General features: G+C 36.7%; 2 protein-coding genes across 3 annotated transcripts; one reads left to right on the top strand and one right to left on the bottom strand.

Annotated features, from left to right (window-relative positions):
• Window positions 1–562: 562 nt before the first annotated feature.
• On the top strand, window positions 563–8535 carry LOC148853840 (cysteine-rich receptor-like protein kinase 42). 2 transcript variants are annotated; one of them, XM_088984221.1, is made up of 8 exons: window positions 563–1046; window positions 1555–3303; window positions 6095–6112; window positions 6271–6384; window positions 6516–6860; window positions 7144–7378; window positions 7680–7824; window positions 7948–8535. In XM_088984221.1, exons 2-8 carry the CDS (start codon window positions 2529–2531, stop codon window positions 8254–8256), a joined length of 1941 nt encoding a protein of 646 aa, XP_088840347.1. In that variant the 5' UTR covers window positions 563–1046; window positions 1555–2528; the 3' UTR covers window positions 8257–8535. The 2 variants fall into 2 exon arrangements, with proteins under 2 accessions (XP_088840347.1, XP_088840346.1); XM_088984220.1 differs by having other exon boundaries at window positions 579–3303.
• Window positions 8536–13410: 4875 nt separating this feature from the next.
• Window positions 13411–15664, bottom strand: LOC148853839 (uncharacterized). The gene is made up of 5 exons (XM_088983484.1): window positions 15627–15664; window positions 14632–14690; window positions 14366–14500; window positions 13994–14211; window positions 13411–13847 (listed from the first exon to the last, which is right to left on the bottom strand). Exons 1-5 carry the CDS (start codon window positions 15662–15664, stop codon window positions 13635–13637), a joined length of 663 nt encoding a protein of 220 aa, XP_088839610.1. The 3' UTR covers window positions 13411–13634.

Below are 15664 nucleotides of genomic sequence, written 5' to 3'. Positions count from 1 at the left end.
TATTTATATTGCAACCAAACACAATCATAAAATTAAATATATATGTATTAGAGGTGCCATTTTGTAATATTTATACGTAAATATAACATTAAATAATATGAATATAAATATTTGTGGGTCAAGTGGAGCCCAGGCCCATGTGGGGCCAAGCTAGAAATGACCACTCCTACTAAACATGGTTCTAAACAAGCATTTTGACATAAGTGATTATTTAGATAAGCACATTTGAAGCATTTGGTGTGACATTTTAAATAAGTTTTTAATTTTTTATTTTTTATAAAAGGGTTTCTCCAAAATGTATAAAGTAAGAAGGCCAAAAATATTTTGGCTTTGTTTGAGAACACTTAAAAGAAGTACTTATTTAAACAAGTACTTTTTTTGAGACATAGGACCATACATTAAGTGATTTTTAAGTACTTATGGATATTTGGTAAGAAAAAGGGTAAAAAATACTTATTATTAAAAAAAATACTTATTAAAAAAGTGATATGGATGTAGTTTTTTTTTCAACACTTTTTAAAGAATTACTTCTTCATTCCAATGAATAAATCTGTTCCTGTTTTTTTTTTTTTAATGATAAAACTAGCCTCACTCGAGTTTATCATCTTCTTCCATTTGAAACCCTACAGGCAATGACAGCGTTTGGTTGCAGGTCTACGAGCGACATTCGAGGTGAGCAAAAGCCAGCCGGCGGAATTGGATGTATAATACAGCCGTTCTTGTAGGTCCAACACCGTTCTCGGTATAATACACCTGTTCTTGCCGGCGGAGTTGGGTGTACAATACAGCCGACGGGGAGAGAGAGGGATGACTGATTCATTGCCGCAGTTTCTGAGCTGCTTCCTTGGACTTCATAGAAGAATAACCGAAGAATAACCGATCACTGCTGTAGCCTTTTTCGTCTGCTGTGTTTCCAAATGTTTTCAAGTAAATCTCATTTTGTTTTTTTCCTTGTTTTCCTGAATTCTAAAGTGAGATCCATTTGGTGAAGGAGATTTTGGTATTGTTGAGTAGAGATTTGCTGTTCCTTCTTCCTCAGAGCATCGGTGAGTTTTCAAATTTTTATTCAATTCCCTTTTTTTTATTTATGAAGAAAATAGGTTTGATTTTTTGTGCTGTTGTTGCTTTCAAGCTAGTATTTGTACAAGATTCTGCAGGAAATTTCGAGTTAGGGTTTATGTATTTATCTAAGTGTTTTATGTGTTCAATGTCTGATGGTTATACAAATCACGAGATTTAGGTGGAGAATAAGAGTTAGGTTTCTGTCATTTTCTTTTGCAGCTCCAACACTGTTTTTGCAAACTCCCATTTTTCTTTTTCTTTTTTTTTTTTTTAAAGAAAAGGGATTTTTTTTCGCTACACAGCTCTTCTTCCGGAAGTCGAATTTCCATGCTCTTCGGTCTTTTTTTATCGCCAATTGTTGGTTTTGTGAGTGGAATTTAGTTATCTAATAAGTAATTTCAGTGGCCTCATGTCTCAAAGAGCGGTGCTGATTTGGCTGTGTAGTTGTTGCTTCAATTGTTTGATCGTTGCTATCTATTGGTTTTGATGCAGAATCCGTAAGATCTACAAGGGAAAGTTGGTTAGAAATTATTTGATTTGCATTTATTATTATTGGTTTTGACTGTTCAAGGAGGATGGAATGGTGGAAGGTGGAGAATGAATTCACCGCCGCATTCTGTGTCATGAGGAATATGATGAATAGTGGATTTTTGGGATTATGAAGAAAAGAAGGGAAGAAGTATGAGATGGAGAGGGTTAAAATTATCATTTACATAAATATAAGTACTTATTGAAAAATAACTTACCAAATATTCTCATCCTATACTTAAAAACATAATAAGTGATTTGAAAAAATAGATTATTAAACAACCTTAAAGTTGTTAAAATAAGTACTTATAAAACAAATACTTCTTTTAATAAATACTTAATCATCAAAGAGGGTCTTTGCCTTTTTCTAAATGTGATTTTCAGGATGAAAAAGTGATTTTGGGATTTGTTTTTTATCAAACGCCAATTTGGGCTTTTTTGGGTGCTTTTGATTTCTAATAACTATAAACCCAATAAGCACTTAATATGAACCTTCCCAGCCGCAGCCTTAATAAAACCTGTCCGGCGTGTCCGCTAACAAAGGGATAAAAAACAAAAGGCTGCTAAACCAAACAAAATAGAAAATCAACTGACGACCAACAATAAGAATACAAATTTAGATCTATATTTATTCCAATTTCCAACTCACTCCATCTTCGTCCCTGCCACCTCAAGCTCGTTAAAGAGAATAAGAAAGAAAAAAGAAGGGAGGGAACGAATGCCAATGGCATCCTAGACAAATTATTCTTTCGAGAACCTCTCTTCTCTCTGTCTGAATCGTCCAAGGATAAGGGAGAGGAGGAGGAAGAGGAGGAGGAAGAGAAGGAAGCAACAAAAGGCAGCGATCAGAAGAAAAAGATAATACAAAAGAACCGGGTGACATATCCATTGTTCTCATCTTTTTCTCTTTCAATACAACGCCCGAAATAGAGAGTTCAATGCTTTCCCCAGTCGTAATTCTCCGATCTCTTCCTTGGGTCTTCCTCACCTTCTTTCTCTTCTTCCCGCCCTCCCTTTCTGATCCACGGATCACCACAATTGACCAACAATGTGGGTACACTTCTTTTCAAGGTAGCGTTGACGTTGATCACATTTCGAAAGTTGTCCAAGGAGAGAACGGCCTTGCCCAACTCCTCGGCGAGCAAGGTTGGGGAGCCCAAGTCTCCAACACCTATCCACCAGTATACATCCTAGCTCAATGCCAACAAGACCTATCGCCGGAAGACTGCCTTCTCTGCTTCAACGAGAGCCAGTCCAAGCTGAGCAACTGCCTTCCCGCCACTTCTGGTAGAGTATATTTGGACGGGTGCTTCATCCGTTATGATGATTACAACTTTTTCACCGAAGCCGTGGACCCTCGTTACGATATTGTGAAATGTAGTTCGTCCAAAGACGTGGCTGCCGAGGACTACATGAAATTGGAGTTTGCGAAGAAAGTTGGGGATGCGATCGTGAACGTGACGACGAGTGCAGTTTCGGAAGGGGGATTTGCGGTGACGGAAGTAAAAGGCGGAGTGGTTGCAATATATGCAATGGCGCAATGTTGGGGGAGTCTGGCCGAAGAGAGTTGTAGAGAATGCTTGCAGGAGGCAGGTAATTTAGTCAGAGGGTGTGCACCTGCCAAGGAAGGGAGGGGTTTGCTTTCTGGCTGCTATTTGCGGTATTCAACCGAGAGGTTTTTTGCCGAATACACAGAGGGTACTCGTCCCGGAGGTAACAACGGTTTCCATTCCTCTTTTATTTTTATTTTTTTTTTTCCTTTTTTTTCTTTTAAATTTTAAATTGTGGTAGTACGAAATATGAAATTAATTGAGTTGGGTGTGTCCACGGTTCGGTTAACCGAACCATGGCCCCTTTTTGTAAACCGAATCAGTGGAACCGGTTTTTTCATTTTATCAAACCGAAATCGAACCGGTACCACCAGTTAACCGATTCGTCAGTTTTGGTATTTGACCAGTTCAGCTCTTTGGTTCTTTGATTTTTCGGTTTTTTTATATTTATAATACATATTATATAAATATATGTATAATATTATATTATAAATAATAAATGATATATAATATATTATAAATATTTTAAAAATATATAATATATTTATAAATAGATCATTATAAATATAATATAGGTATATATTTATATATAATGAATATATATTTATATAAAATACATAGAAAATGTGACGTATATTAAAAATATATATAAAACATACATATAAATATATATACCGGTCAGTTCGGTTTACTATCAATTTTTTATAGGTTAACCGAAAACTAAACCGATCCTTCGGTTTTTCAAGAATTCCGAACCGACCGGTTCAGTTAACCGCATTTTGCGGTTCGATTCGGTTTTTCATGGACACCCCTAAATTGAGCCTCTCTCTCTCTCTCTATATGGGTACTACGTAAGGATGCCAACAGGTTGGCTTTAGTACGGGTTTGCCTCAATCCTAACCTGACACTACAGTGTCTCAACCCAAACTCGACCCGACCGGTCTTAAAATACATAATTTCCGAACCCAACCTGACCCTATAGGGTCTAACCCGGTATCGACTCAACTTGACCCGTAGCATTTTAATTGTATTTTTTTAACACGTTTTAAAGATCTAAAATCCATTAATTAAGTTAGGAAATTGTTTTGTAGAATCTAAGATGTCACTTTTCCATTTAAAGAAAGAAAAAAAAAATCAAAATCAACATGTAAATAAATCTTAAGCTTTAAAGCTATAGAAATAGAAGTCAAAAGTTACAAGAATACTTTGTATATATGTAGGGTATCAGGACTTGGTGGGGTGGGGTAGCCAAAACCCCGAACCTGACCCAAACCCGACTTGGGTTGAATAATCAAAACCCTAACCCGACCCATTGACATCCCTATGTATGGGATTGATTGCTCACCTTTCTTAGGTGATGTTTGGTAATGATTTCCCTTTATTTGAAAAACGTTCTATTGATTTATTTTTAAAATAAAAAAGTGATTAATAAACGTTTTTCTACAGTTAGGCACCATTAGGTGCCACATAAGCAGAATAGTAAATAGACACCTTGGTGTTTGGGAAAATATTAAAATGAAACTTCCCCAAACAGGTGACTTACCACTTTCAAATAAATGGAAGCCATACCAAACATGATGGTAGTTTTGGATTGGGACAGATTTCCAATTTGTCCTCATGTAGTAATTACCTTTGTCTCAATTTTTAGGGTAAATTCTAGAGACCCCTAATGTAGGGGAGCTCGGATCTCCTACCCACTAGAACCCTATTGGACATTGGGTTCCATTTGTTTGCAATACAAACATCAAACTAGAGTATTTATGTACTCTAGTTGGGATTTGTGAATATTTGTTTGATATGCAAAAATGCAACAATTAAGAGGTCAAAAATATATTTTCCAACAGTTTTGTGTTGTAAGGAGAGCACATTATTGTATTCATTTTTTGGATACATTTTTGTACTGTTCCGATAATTTACGCATTTGACCAAAAGTTTAAGGCATTTAATGATGGGCCCGTGCTTTGTACCAATTCCAAAAAAAAAAAAAAAAACAGAAAAAATGCAAAATAAATTATAGGTTACACAGTAAGCACACTTTGCATTCTTAAATCGAAAAGAAGGTATTTATATAGAGTATATATTTATGCTTGTATGGCAACCAAACGCAGCCTTGAAAACATCTCATGTGGGTAGGTGTGAGGTTAGTGACAATTATCTTGTGAACTTTCACTTTGCTACAAATAACAGAGGCATTAAATTATCGAAATACCCATTTGCCTCCATCACTTCTCCAACGCTTATGCCTTCTCACTGGCGAAGAAGCTCTTTGTTACGTCATTGCCAGAGAAGGAAAAAATCTTCAACAAGAAATTACTTTTTAACATTTGTTACACCATTGCCATAAAATAAAAAAGCAAACCGAAGCTTGTTGCTGTCATCAGAAAGAATGAACCAAAGCTTGTTTTTTTGTTGTCAGTAGAGAATAAGAATGATCCGAAACTTGTTGGTTGTTGCTGTGCCTCCATCACTAGAAAATACATACACAACAAAAAGATATCATGGGTTCTGAGGTCAAAGAATAAATCAACAAAATGGTTATGATATATCCTCAGTGTGGGGGTCCCTGTAATTTACCCTAATTTTTGTTTCTTTTTTTTTCTTCCGGAGGTTGAGTGAGTTCTCATTTGTTTCTTCTTCTGCGTTTATATTGTCTCATCTGTATAGGATTGAATTAATTTTTTTGCTCTAAATACCAGGTCTGATTTGTCCTTCTTATTTTTCTAATTTTTATGGGGATGTTGGTTTACTATGTGAGTTTTGTGTCTTGTTATTTACTGTCAATTCAATTACCTTTACATTATTATTGTTTTCTTCTTAATTATAATAATGAAGCAGGGCTCTTCCTGTATTGCTTCCATAATGCGGATTTCATGTCTTATTCTCTGTATGTTTAGTCCTTTGCTGTTATTGTGATCTTTTCTCTCTGACGAAGCATTATTGATTCTTATTGCCAGGTTACACTTCTATGCAAGGTAAGGCTGTTCGTTTTTCTCTCTTCTTTTTCCTCCCCCATTACCTGTTTTGATCCAGGATGATGGGATTGCAGCATAGTGGGCTACAGGGGTTAGGTTGCAGCTTGACATTATCAATAAGCTTATGTGATTTCCTTCTCTGTTTCGCGTTGTTCCAGACCTTTCTGAAACTGCGTTCGTTATAGCAATTGCTTTGGCATCACTTGCTTTTTCTCTACTTGCTCTTTTTGGTGCTTGTGTTGGCTACAAAAGACTATCAATGATTAAGAAAGGTAAAATTTCAATAGTAGCAATACCTGTAAAACCTGTAACAGAAGCAAAAATCCAATCAATTAGCTTTTACAATTTTTTCCTCATAGCTCTCAACGTTTCTGATATGGTTGTCTTTCCTTGTATCTTATAGAACGGAATAACCTTGGTCAGATATATTCATCCATGTCCCATTTGAATTTCAAATATGAGATACTGGAAAAGGCCACAGACTCTTTCAATGTCAATAACAAATTAGGCCAAGGAGGTGCTGGTTCAGTATTCAAGGGGACTCTACCTGATGGAAAGGCTGTAGCAGTCAAGAGGTTATTTTTTAACACCAGACAATGGGTGGATGAATTCTTTAATGAAGTAAACTTAATCAACGGAATTCAGCACAAAAACCTTGTTAAGCTTTTGGGTTGTAGCATTGAAGGCCCAGAGAGTCTTCTGATCTATGAGTATGTACCAAACAAAAGCCTTGACCAATTCCTTTTCGGTAAGTCCTTGGCAAAATCCAATTGCAAATCTCAATCTTTCTAATGCCCAATTTTGAGTTTCATCACTTATGCATATCTGGTTTTCTTTGCTACTGCTGAACTTGGAACAAATTACTAGCTTACACTGACAAACGAAAAAATTTTTATAATGAATATTTTCAATGCCCGAGATTGAAATTATTACAACCTGCATAAACATGAAGAATATAAGTTCATTGTGAATGGAAAAGAATGAGATATTTCTAGAGGTTAACCGCACTTAATTTTCATTCTTGCATACAGATAAATACAAGGTTCAAATTCTAACCTGGGAGCAGAGGTTTAACATCATTGTTGGAATAGCTGAGGGGATTGCATATCTTCATGGAGGTTCTGAAACAAGAATAATCCACAGGGACATTAAGAGCAGCAACGTTCTCCTTGATGAGGATCTAACTGCAAAGATTGCTGATTTTGGACTAGCTCGGTGCTTTACAGCCGATAAGACTCACCTTAGCACTGGAATTGCAGGAACACTGTAAGAGAAAAGAAGCTTATTTCTAAGTCAACTTTTGCTTCTCACTCTCATCATGTCCATGCTATTTATATAAACAAGGATATCTGTGTAGCTCTACAAGTGAACAGAGTAAGGATAATGGTTGTCATTCAACCATACGCTAGGAATATCACAAAACCTTGATTAGTAATTTATTTTCTTTTCCTTCTCTCCCTCTCTCTCTTGTGTTGGTGAGGAAATTTCTACGTCTTAATGATATCAGAAACCTGAAATTTGCTGATGCTATATCTCACATAGTATAATAAATTAATGTCTGTTTCAGAGGGTACATGGCTCCTGAATATCTGGTTCGAGGGCAACTAACCGAAAAAGCAGATGTTTACAGCTTTGGTGTGCTGGTTCTTGAGATTGTATGTGGTAGAAAGAACAGTGTCTTCACACAAGATACTGGTTCTGTTCTACAAACAGTAAGATTCTTTGCCCTGTTGTGCTACATATTAAGCAGTGACTGATGTGTTTAATTTCAACTGTTAAGCATAGATGTGTAAAGCATTCATTCCATTTGATAACGGCATTCATTCTGTCCACAGGTTTGGAATAATTTTAAGTCAAATACACTGCCAGAATCTGTAGACAAATGCCTGAAAGATGAATTTTCAGTGAAAGAAGCATCAAATGCGCTCCAAATTGGGCTTCTCTGCACACAGACTTCAGTTTCCTTAAGGCCATCCATGTCTGATGTTGTTCAAATGCTAACTAATGAAGATTTCCCTATTCCTTTGCCAGTGCAACCTCCCTTTCTGAATGCAAGTGTAATGGGTGCACCCATGTCTACTGAATCATATCGTGATCCCATATCAGATAAGCCTACAACAATTGAGATACTGGAACAGAGGTAGAAGCAGCTCAATTTTTTCAATTAGACCTGGAATGTTACAGAAAGCACCACTACCACTAGTATTGAATCTGAAGACACATCCGTCTTTGATGGAGAATTGGGATGAAATCCCGCTGTCACCAGGGTTTTTTTTTTTTTGGGGGGGGGGGTGATGGGTAGGGGGACGGGCTACGCCCATTGTGTAGCCCCATTATAAGATTTAGAGACGGTTTGATAATTGCATCGATCATTGAATTGAGAATTATAAAAATATATTAAGGCCCCATTCACTTTTGAGTAAGTTATAAGTTTTTTCTAGGAAACATTTACCCGGGTAAGTGCATTTACCCATGTATTTTTATTTTTTTTATTTCTCAGGTAAATAAGGTAATGACCATTTTAGTCATAAAAATCCATTATTGAAAGGGGCATTTTTGTCCCATTCAAGTGTTAGCAACCTTCCTCCTAGGTGGAAAAGTTATTTATCCACCGAGGAGATGGGTATCACTTACGTGGGTAAGTGGTATTCAGGAAAATAAACTTTCTCTGCTCCCCACATTAATCTGAAAAATGAACATGGGATTCTTGGTCAATGGGAATCAAGATCCCATTGACCAACTTTCCCCCCTCTCAAAGTCCATAAAAATAACTCTCCTAAATAGATGAAGAATTGAAGATTAAATACCCACTATAAATCAGTAACACAAACTTAGTTAAGTAAAATTGTAACTTATCCTAAACCACTAATCATTGTATCTCAATTCAAGATGATGAAAATGCCTGCCAATGTGATGGTGTCTCTGGGTTGTCCAGGACTGCGAGCCCTTTGTGATGATGACGTGGCCAATAGGTGATGATGTGTGGCAAGTAGACAATGGTATGCATGCTGCTTCTTCAAGAGACATGGGCTAGTTATTAAAATCACCAAAGGAACAGTATGGGCCACATTAAAAGGCAATGTCTATGATTAAAAAGAAGGGAGAAGTACACTGTAGTCCAATATAAAATTCTAAAATTACAGATCCCCATAGTCTATTAGTAGCCCCCTATAAATCGCATCAAAAGACAGTTAGGATTCATCCCCCTTATGACGGGACTAAGAATTCTGAACTGGGCTGATGGGACCGAATCAGCCCCCTATAAAACTGTCCCCCACAATGTTTCACAGCACATCCCCACTGTGTATTGAGAATATCTCCCGATGATGACATCATCATCCTAGATATTATCATCGGGAGATGTTCCCAATACATGACAGGGATGCGCTGTGGGACGTTGTGGGGGGCTAATTTGAACTCCTGGGCTGATTAGTCATTCTCCCTAAAAAGAAATAGGATGTAATTACTATTTTACCCATTTCAAAAAAATATTCCTAACAGTTAGGTTATTGGCCCCCAACAGCCAAAGTTTTTGCAGCAGAATGGGTTTCACTGGGACGAATGGAGAAGGGCAACAATACCAAACCACCAAAGTGATTTGAAACCGACCGGTCTGGAACGGTTCATCAATTTAACCACTTTCTTCTTGGCCAGAGGACAAAAACTGGGGAGTGCTTCATGTTTGGCGCATCATCAAATGGTTCTCGATCTCCACTCCAAGTCTCCATGGCTAGAAAGAGCCTCTGAAACGAACTAGTCTAGAACCAATCTTTGGACTGTGGGGTGTAGATCTGGAAGAGAAAGTATTGTTGGAGCCGATGCACACTCCCAACTCCCAAGAACTGCATAACCGTACGAGAATGAAGAAATAAAGCAGAGACTCCAACGAAGAGATGACAGCATCACTAGCTACGTGATTTGATCGGTAAAAATAACAAGCGATTATAACAAATTCGAACAATTTTAGGTCCCTATTATCAATAAAAATAATATTTAAAAAAAAAACTTAAAAATAGGTTAAATTTTTAAAAATAATATTAATTAAGGGTAAAAATATTGTTCATCTTCTTTCTCTTGCAATTCATTCATCAACGCCACCGGATGCTGCCGGTTCCGGCAACGTTGCTGGAGGTGAGCGGAGGCAAAAGCGGCGGTGCGGCACTGTTGGTCATTCCTCTGCCCAATGCTGCCACCTTCACCCACTAGCACCGCCTCGCTGCCTCTGCCTCCACCCACCTCTGGCAATGTTGTCGGAGGCAAAGGTGGTGGTGTTGGGCAAAGGAATGACCAGCACTGTCGCCGCTGCCTCTGCTTCCACCCACCTCCGGCAACATTATTGGAGGCGGAGGTGGCGGCGTTGGACAGAGGAATGACCACTAGTGCCGCCGTCGCTGCCTCTGCCTCTGCCCACCTCCGACAACGTTGCTGGAGGCAGGGGTAGAGGTGGGCGGAGATAGGTGGCGGCGATGGATGATGGCGCAAATGAATTGATTGAAAGAGGAAGAAGATGAATAGTATTTCTGCCTTAAATTGATATTATTTTAAAAAAGTTAACTTATTTTTTGATTTTTTTTAAATATCACTTTTATTGATATTAGGACCCAAAAATTGCCTTTATGCTATAATCCCAAAGAGAAATAGCCATAAGGACAAATTTGTATTTTTCTTACTAACAAACCCTTCCTTACTAAAATTAGAAAGTTTCTCACACGATGATTTAGGAACTTATGATAGATAGCTACAATTTTGATCTTGAAAACATGATCAAACTAATGAAAGGGAAAGGAAGAAGAAAATGAAAAGTAAGGCAGGAGAAAAGAGCATTTAGAGAGAGAGAGAGGGGATTGTTTGCTAGCTACTGGTTTGATCGTCAACAACGAAGGGAGAGATGAGACCCATCTCTCTCTCTCCTTCTTCTTCTTCCAACACCCCTTTGCCCCTGTTTTTCTCTCCTTTTATCCATCCAATCTTCATCTTCTGCAATTATTCCATGCATGTGATAAAATTCATGTTATCCTCGGAATGAAATATTACAAAAAGGTTACCGATGAGTTCAGTGGCATCAAAGCTTTCATGGTCTTTAAACAAAAATTCGACCACCGAGGTTTCAGATTACCACTGCTGTCGATGATAGCTTTCTACACAATCATATCTGATAAGCGTCACTCGGAACTTATCCCTGGTTCCCTCATTTTTTTTTTCAATGTATTTTAAATTTTGAAAATTTTGGAAAATATGGAAACAGAAATAATTTCATGCTGGTTAAATTGTTTTGCACGTACAAATTCTTCGACCCTTATGGCATTTGTTGTGCAAGAAAATGTATAAGAATAAATGTGCAGATATCCAGACTCATGGATGTATGTAAAATTGTGAATATTGTCCACGTCAACCAGCCTCCCCTTCGTCCCTTACCAATTCCTTACATTCTCCTTAAACAGCCTCTCCTTCCTCGTATGTTCTCTCATAAGCCACATCATCGGGTCCTAAACCATCTTCATTAGCCATGTCATCATTATCATGGTTATCAAGTTTCAGAATCTTGAGAGAGATGAAAATTTTCCAAAACCAACCAACATACAATTATAGGAAACCTGCCAAAATGGTTTCCTTCTCTTTCCCTTTCCTAAACCCAAGCTCCTACCTTTCTATTTATCACCGATCTTTCCCAAACAAAACACCCAAGCATCCCCTGTTTCATTTTTTGCACAATTCATCTGTTACTCTTACCCAATTTGTTTTTCAACCTGCAGATAGGGGTGTCAATTAGACTGGATTTGGTTCACTCTGATCCAATTCAATGTGAGTTCATTACAAATGGATCAGGCCCAATCTAATCCAATAGATATTTTGGACCATTTTGAACAAATCCAATTGAATATTTGAATTGTTCAATTACTTTTGGACCATTAAGTCTGAATTGGTCCAAATTTATTATTTTTTATTGATCAGTCCAATCTATCTAAATTAATTTTGGTTTGGACAGGGTCCAATCCAAAATCGGTCCATAGTAGGAAAATTCGCGCCTATATTCAGAAGTCTATATCTTCCACTCACGCAGAAAATTTTGAAATCTCAAATGGAAGTATGGAACCGAACTTGATAGATTAATTAAGCTCCATTTCGTCAATTTGCAAAACTAAAGCCTAATGGCATCGATCAAAGTAAAAAGCGGAAAAGGACAGGCTTCGGAAAAAGAAAAAGTAACAAATAAAGCAAAGAGATATAACAGTGAAGGGACCAAGTTTACCGTTTAATTAGCAACAGTCTGAGTTGAGATGATGGTATTTTCGGGTCGGACCTAGATCCGATCGGACCCTAAATACTTAAGTCATGTTTGGCCACTCCGGTCCGGTTGCAAATAGTAAACCAACTTCAATCAACTTGGTCTGCTTTACATGGGTCTGGTTTACTTAATTTTTACACCAACTATTTATTTATTCCGTTACTAATTAATGAGGAATTAATTAATTAATAGTTATATTAATAACAAATAATGAGTAATTAAAGGTAATAACTCTGTTAATTATTACATTAATCAATAGTAATTATAGGGACTTAATTTACAATTAATTAGTTAATTAACAGTAACTTAGATAAATTAATTGCCTTAATTAATTTAAATTAATAGTAGTTTACAGTATTTACTTTTTCCAATTATTCAAGTTAATTAATATTCAATTTGATTAATATAAAATAAAATAATTACTTAAACATTAATTTCTTTGCTTTAAACACTATTTTAATTAACAATAAAATGTTACATGATTTAGTAGTATTCAGTAATTTCTGAAGTACTATTAATTAAAAAATGCTAAACTTTTGTTACTTATTAAATATAATCAATAAATTCTAAAAATGATTGAATTACTATTAATTAAAAAATAATGAATTAATGTTAGTTATAGTTAATAAAATTTATATTTACCAGAAATTGCCATCATTTATAATTTCTATTAATTAAGTAACATAAAGTACTGTTTATTAATAAAATTACTAACTGGACCTCCTAGTATATATATAATCTAAGAAATAAGTACATTTGGCAAAAATGAAGCAGAAAAATCGGGTTAACCCAATCAACTCAAGACCAACCGACCCCAACCTAAACCTGAGCTGAATCCAAAGTTAGGTTAGGGTTAGACTCTTAGGGTTGGGAGTTCAACAATTGGGGTAGGATTAATGTTACATCAACCCGGCCTGACACGACTGGATTTGCACCCTTGTACCTAATTTGCTCTTGGGATTATAGCGTATAAGGATAATTTTTAGGCCCTAATATTCATAAAAGTAATAAATTTAATAAAATTTTAAAAATAAATTATTATTTTTTAAATAATATAAAAAAGGACATGATTACTGTTCATCTTTTTCTTATAGTTTATTCATTAAAGTCGCCCGCCGCTACCTCCTACACTCCTCCACCCACCTCCGGCGATATCGCCGCGAGGCAGAAGTAGCGGTGTTGGGCAAAGACACAAGCGAGAGGTGGACGGAGGTGCAAAACGTTGAAAACTCGTTCTCACCTTGCAAAACGTTGAAAACTCACTACTCTTCCGCCTCCGCCCACGACGAAAGGAAGCAGAGGGGCACAGCCAAATGCAAAGAACGCTGCCGATGTCACAACCCCGTTCTGCCATGCCTTTTCCTCATTGTCCGGTGATTGCATTCCTTTCTGGGTTGTCATCTTCTCGTCGATCAATATATCTTTGTACTTGGAAAACACGTTCACCACCTTGCAAAACAATATTATTTAAAACCCAACAAAATCAATTAATGGAATAACCAAATTAAAAGCTCTGGTTGTCGATCGATCGATTCCAGTAATTAACTTCATCAGAACCAGTGATGACTGGAGCTATCTGATTTAATTTTACTCACAGTCACAGTGGTGGCATCTTCGAGGCTCATCCCAAGTTGTTGATACCTCTGTATCAGTTCCATCTGCTGCTGCCGGCCATGGTTATTTACATCCCACTCTGTAACCAACCTCTCCTCTTCAATAGCGTCCTTCTTGGTGCCAATCGATATGAAATATGCGAATCCCGTTGATATCCCGTTGGCCACCAAATTCGCAAACCCCAACACTAACACGTCAACTGCACAACAAATTGAAGTACAAAAGAAAGATTTTCAGACCAATAAATTAAAAAAAAAAAGAAGACGCCGCTTTCAATAACAGCACGTTGACGACGTTGGGTACGTTGAATTCTACTGAGAAAGACGACGATGTGGATGTGGGTGTGGGCTCACCGGAAGAGTAGTGAACGGAGGCGTTGGGTAGAGGCGGCGGCGTCGGAAATGTGCGACGGAGGCCAGTGTCACCGCCGCCCACTTCCGAAGGTGGAGGCGTGTTGGAAGTGGGGGTGGGCGGTTCTGATGAATAATCTATAAAAAGAAAAAAATGAATAATAATTTTGTCCATTATTTAAAAAAAAAAAACTTATTTTTAAAAATTTATTAAATTTATTATTTTTATTAATATTAAAACCCATAAATTACCCTTATCTTATATAAACCCTTTGGTCTTCCACCTGGAGCAGCTTCAAAGCTAAGTTCCTTTTCCAAGCCCCTACACCTACAGTGTGGGGGATCATAAGGATAAGGGAAACCTTAGAAAAATGGTAGGAGCAATTTATTAGGGGTGAGAGCAACAGCAAAATTGCCTACAAGTCTACAACCACAAATTGGTTTGGGGTTTTCTTCGTCAGACTCGATTCTCTGTTGATTGCTTTGGCGACTGGCGTTGCAAACTCATGCAGTCGATTGAAAGATAAATATGGGGATAGAATATATATAAAATATGGGGATAGAATACATCAACGTTGGCGCCGACAGAAATCATTCCATCCAACAATTGATATGTTAGATGTTTTCATGCATGTTAGCCTGGTTATAAGGGAAGAGCAAACGCCGGTTAGTTCCGTTTGTTTGTCATACAAACGTTGAATCGATGTATTTATGCACTTGGTTCAGATTTATTTAAAATGCAAAAAAGTAATGATCATCAAAGCAATAATATATTCTAAAAAAAAATAATGTACATATTTTTTGGATATAATTTTATATTAATTTGATAATTAATTTTTTGATTAAAATTGAGGCATTGGAATATTTAATAATGGGCCTATACTTTTGCACCATTTCAAACAAAGAATATAAAACAATTTAAAATGTAAATTGTATTTACATTTATGAATAAAAAAATGGATAAATATGTAATGTACATATTTGCATTTGCATTGCAAACAATCGCAGTCAAGGAAAAATAAAAAATAGAACAAAGGTCAAATCAATAAATCAAATTAACGGATTGTAACGAAAAGGGTGTAATTGAAATAATGTGTAACTTTAAGGGAGTCTAATGCTATTAAGCAAAAGGAAAGAAAAGTTTCAGCCATTATCATAAATTACGGGGAGGTAATGGCCATTTACCTAAAATTAAAGGTTTAATTTTACTATTCAAGCCGGTTGCAGGTGATATCTAAACTGGAACTACGTGTCAGAAATTTACCGGACTCGAAGATAAAATCCCTGCGAGTCCAAACGCAT

The sequence above is a fragment of the Nelumbo lutea genome, chromosome 4 (genome assembly GCF_056320005.1).
Source record: "Nelumbo lutea isolate HS-2025 chromosome 4, American lotus-T2T, whole genome shotgun sequence".
Classification (NCBI taxonomy): domain Eukaryota; kingdom Viridiplantae; phylum Streptophyta; class Magnoliopsida; order Proteales; family Nelumbonaceae; genus Nelumbo; species Nelumbo lutea.
Note: the sequence above shows the minus strand (reverse complement) of the source record. Positions and strands in the feature narration are given on the sequence as shown.

Coding starts and splice junctions, on each gene's coding strand:
- LOC148853840 (XM_088984221.1), top strand. CDS start 2,529: ATGCTTTCCCCAGTCGTAATTCTCCGATCTCTTCCTTGGGTCTTCCTC. Junction 6,861..7,143: donor CCTTGACCAATTCCTTTTCG/GTAAGTCCTTGG, acceptor TCTTGCATACAG/ATAAATACAAGGTTCAAATT. Junction 7,825..7,947: donor CTGGTTCTGTTCTACAAACA/GTAAGATTCTTT, acceptor TTCTGTCCACAG/GTTTGGAATAATTTTAAGTC.
- LOC148853839 (XM_088983484.1), bottom strand. CDS start 15,664: ATGCGTTTGGACTCGCAGGGATTTTATCTTCGAGTCCG. Junction 14,691..15,626: donor GGATTTTATCTTCGAGTCCG/GTAAATTTCTGA, acceptor CCCACACTGTAG/GTGTAGGGGCTTGGAAAAGG. Junction 14,212..14,365: donor CTCCGTTCACTACTCTTCCG/GTGAGCCCACAC, acceptor TTTGTTGTGCAG/TTGACGTGTTAGTGTTGGGG.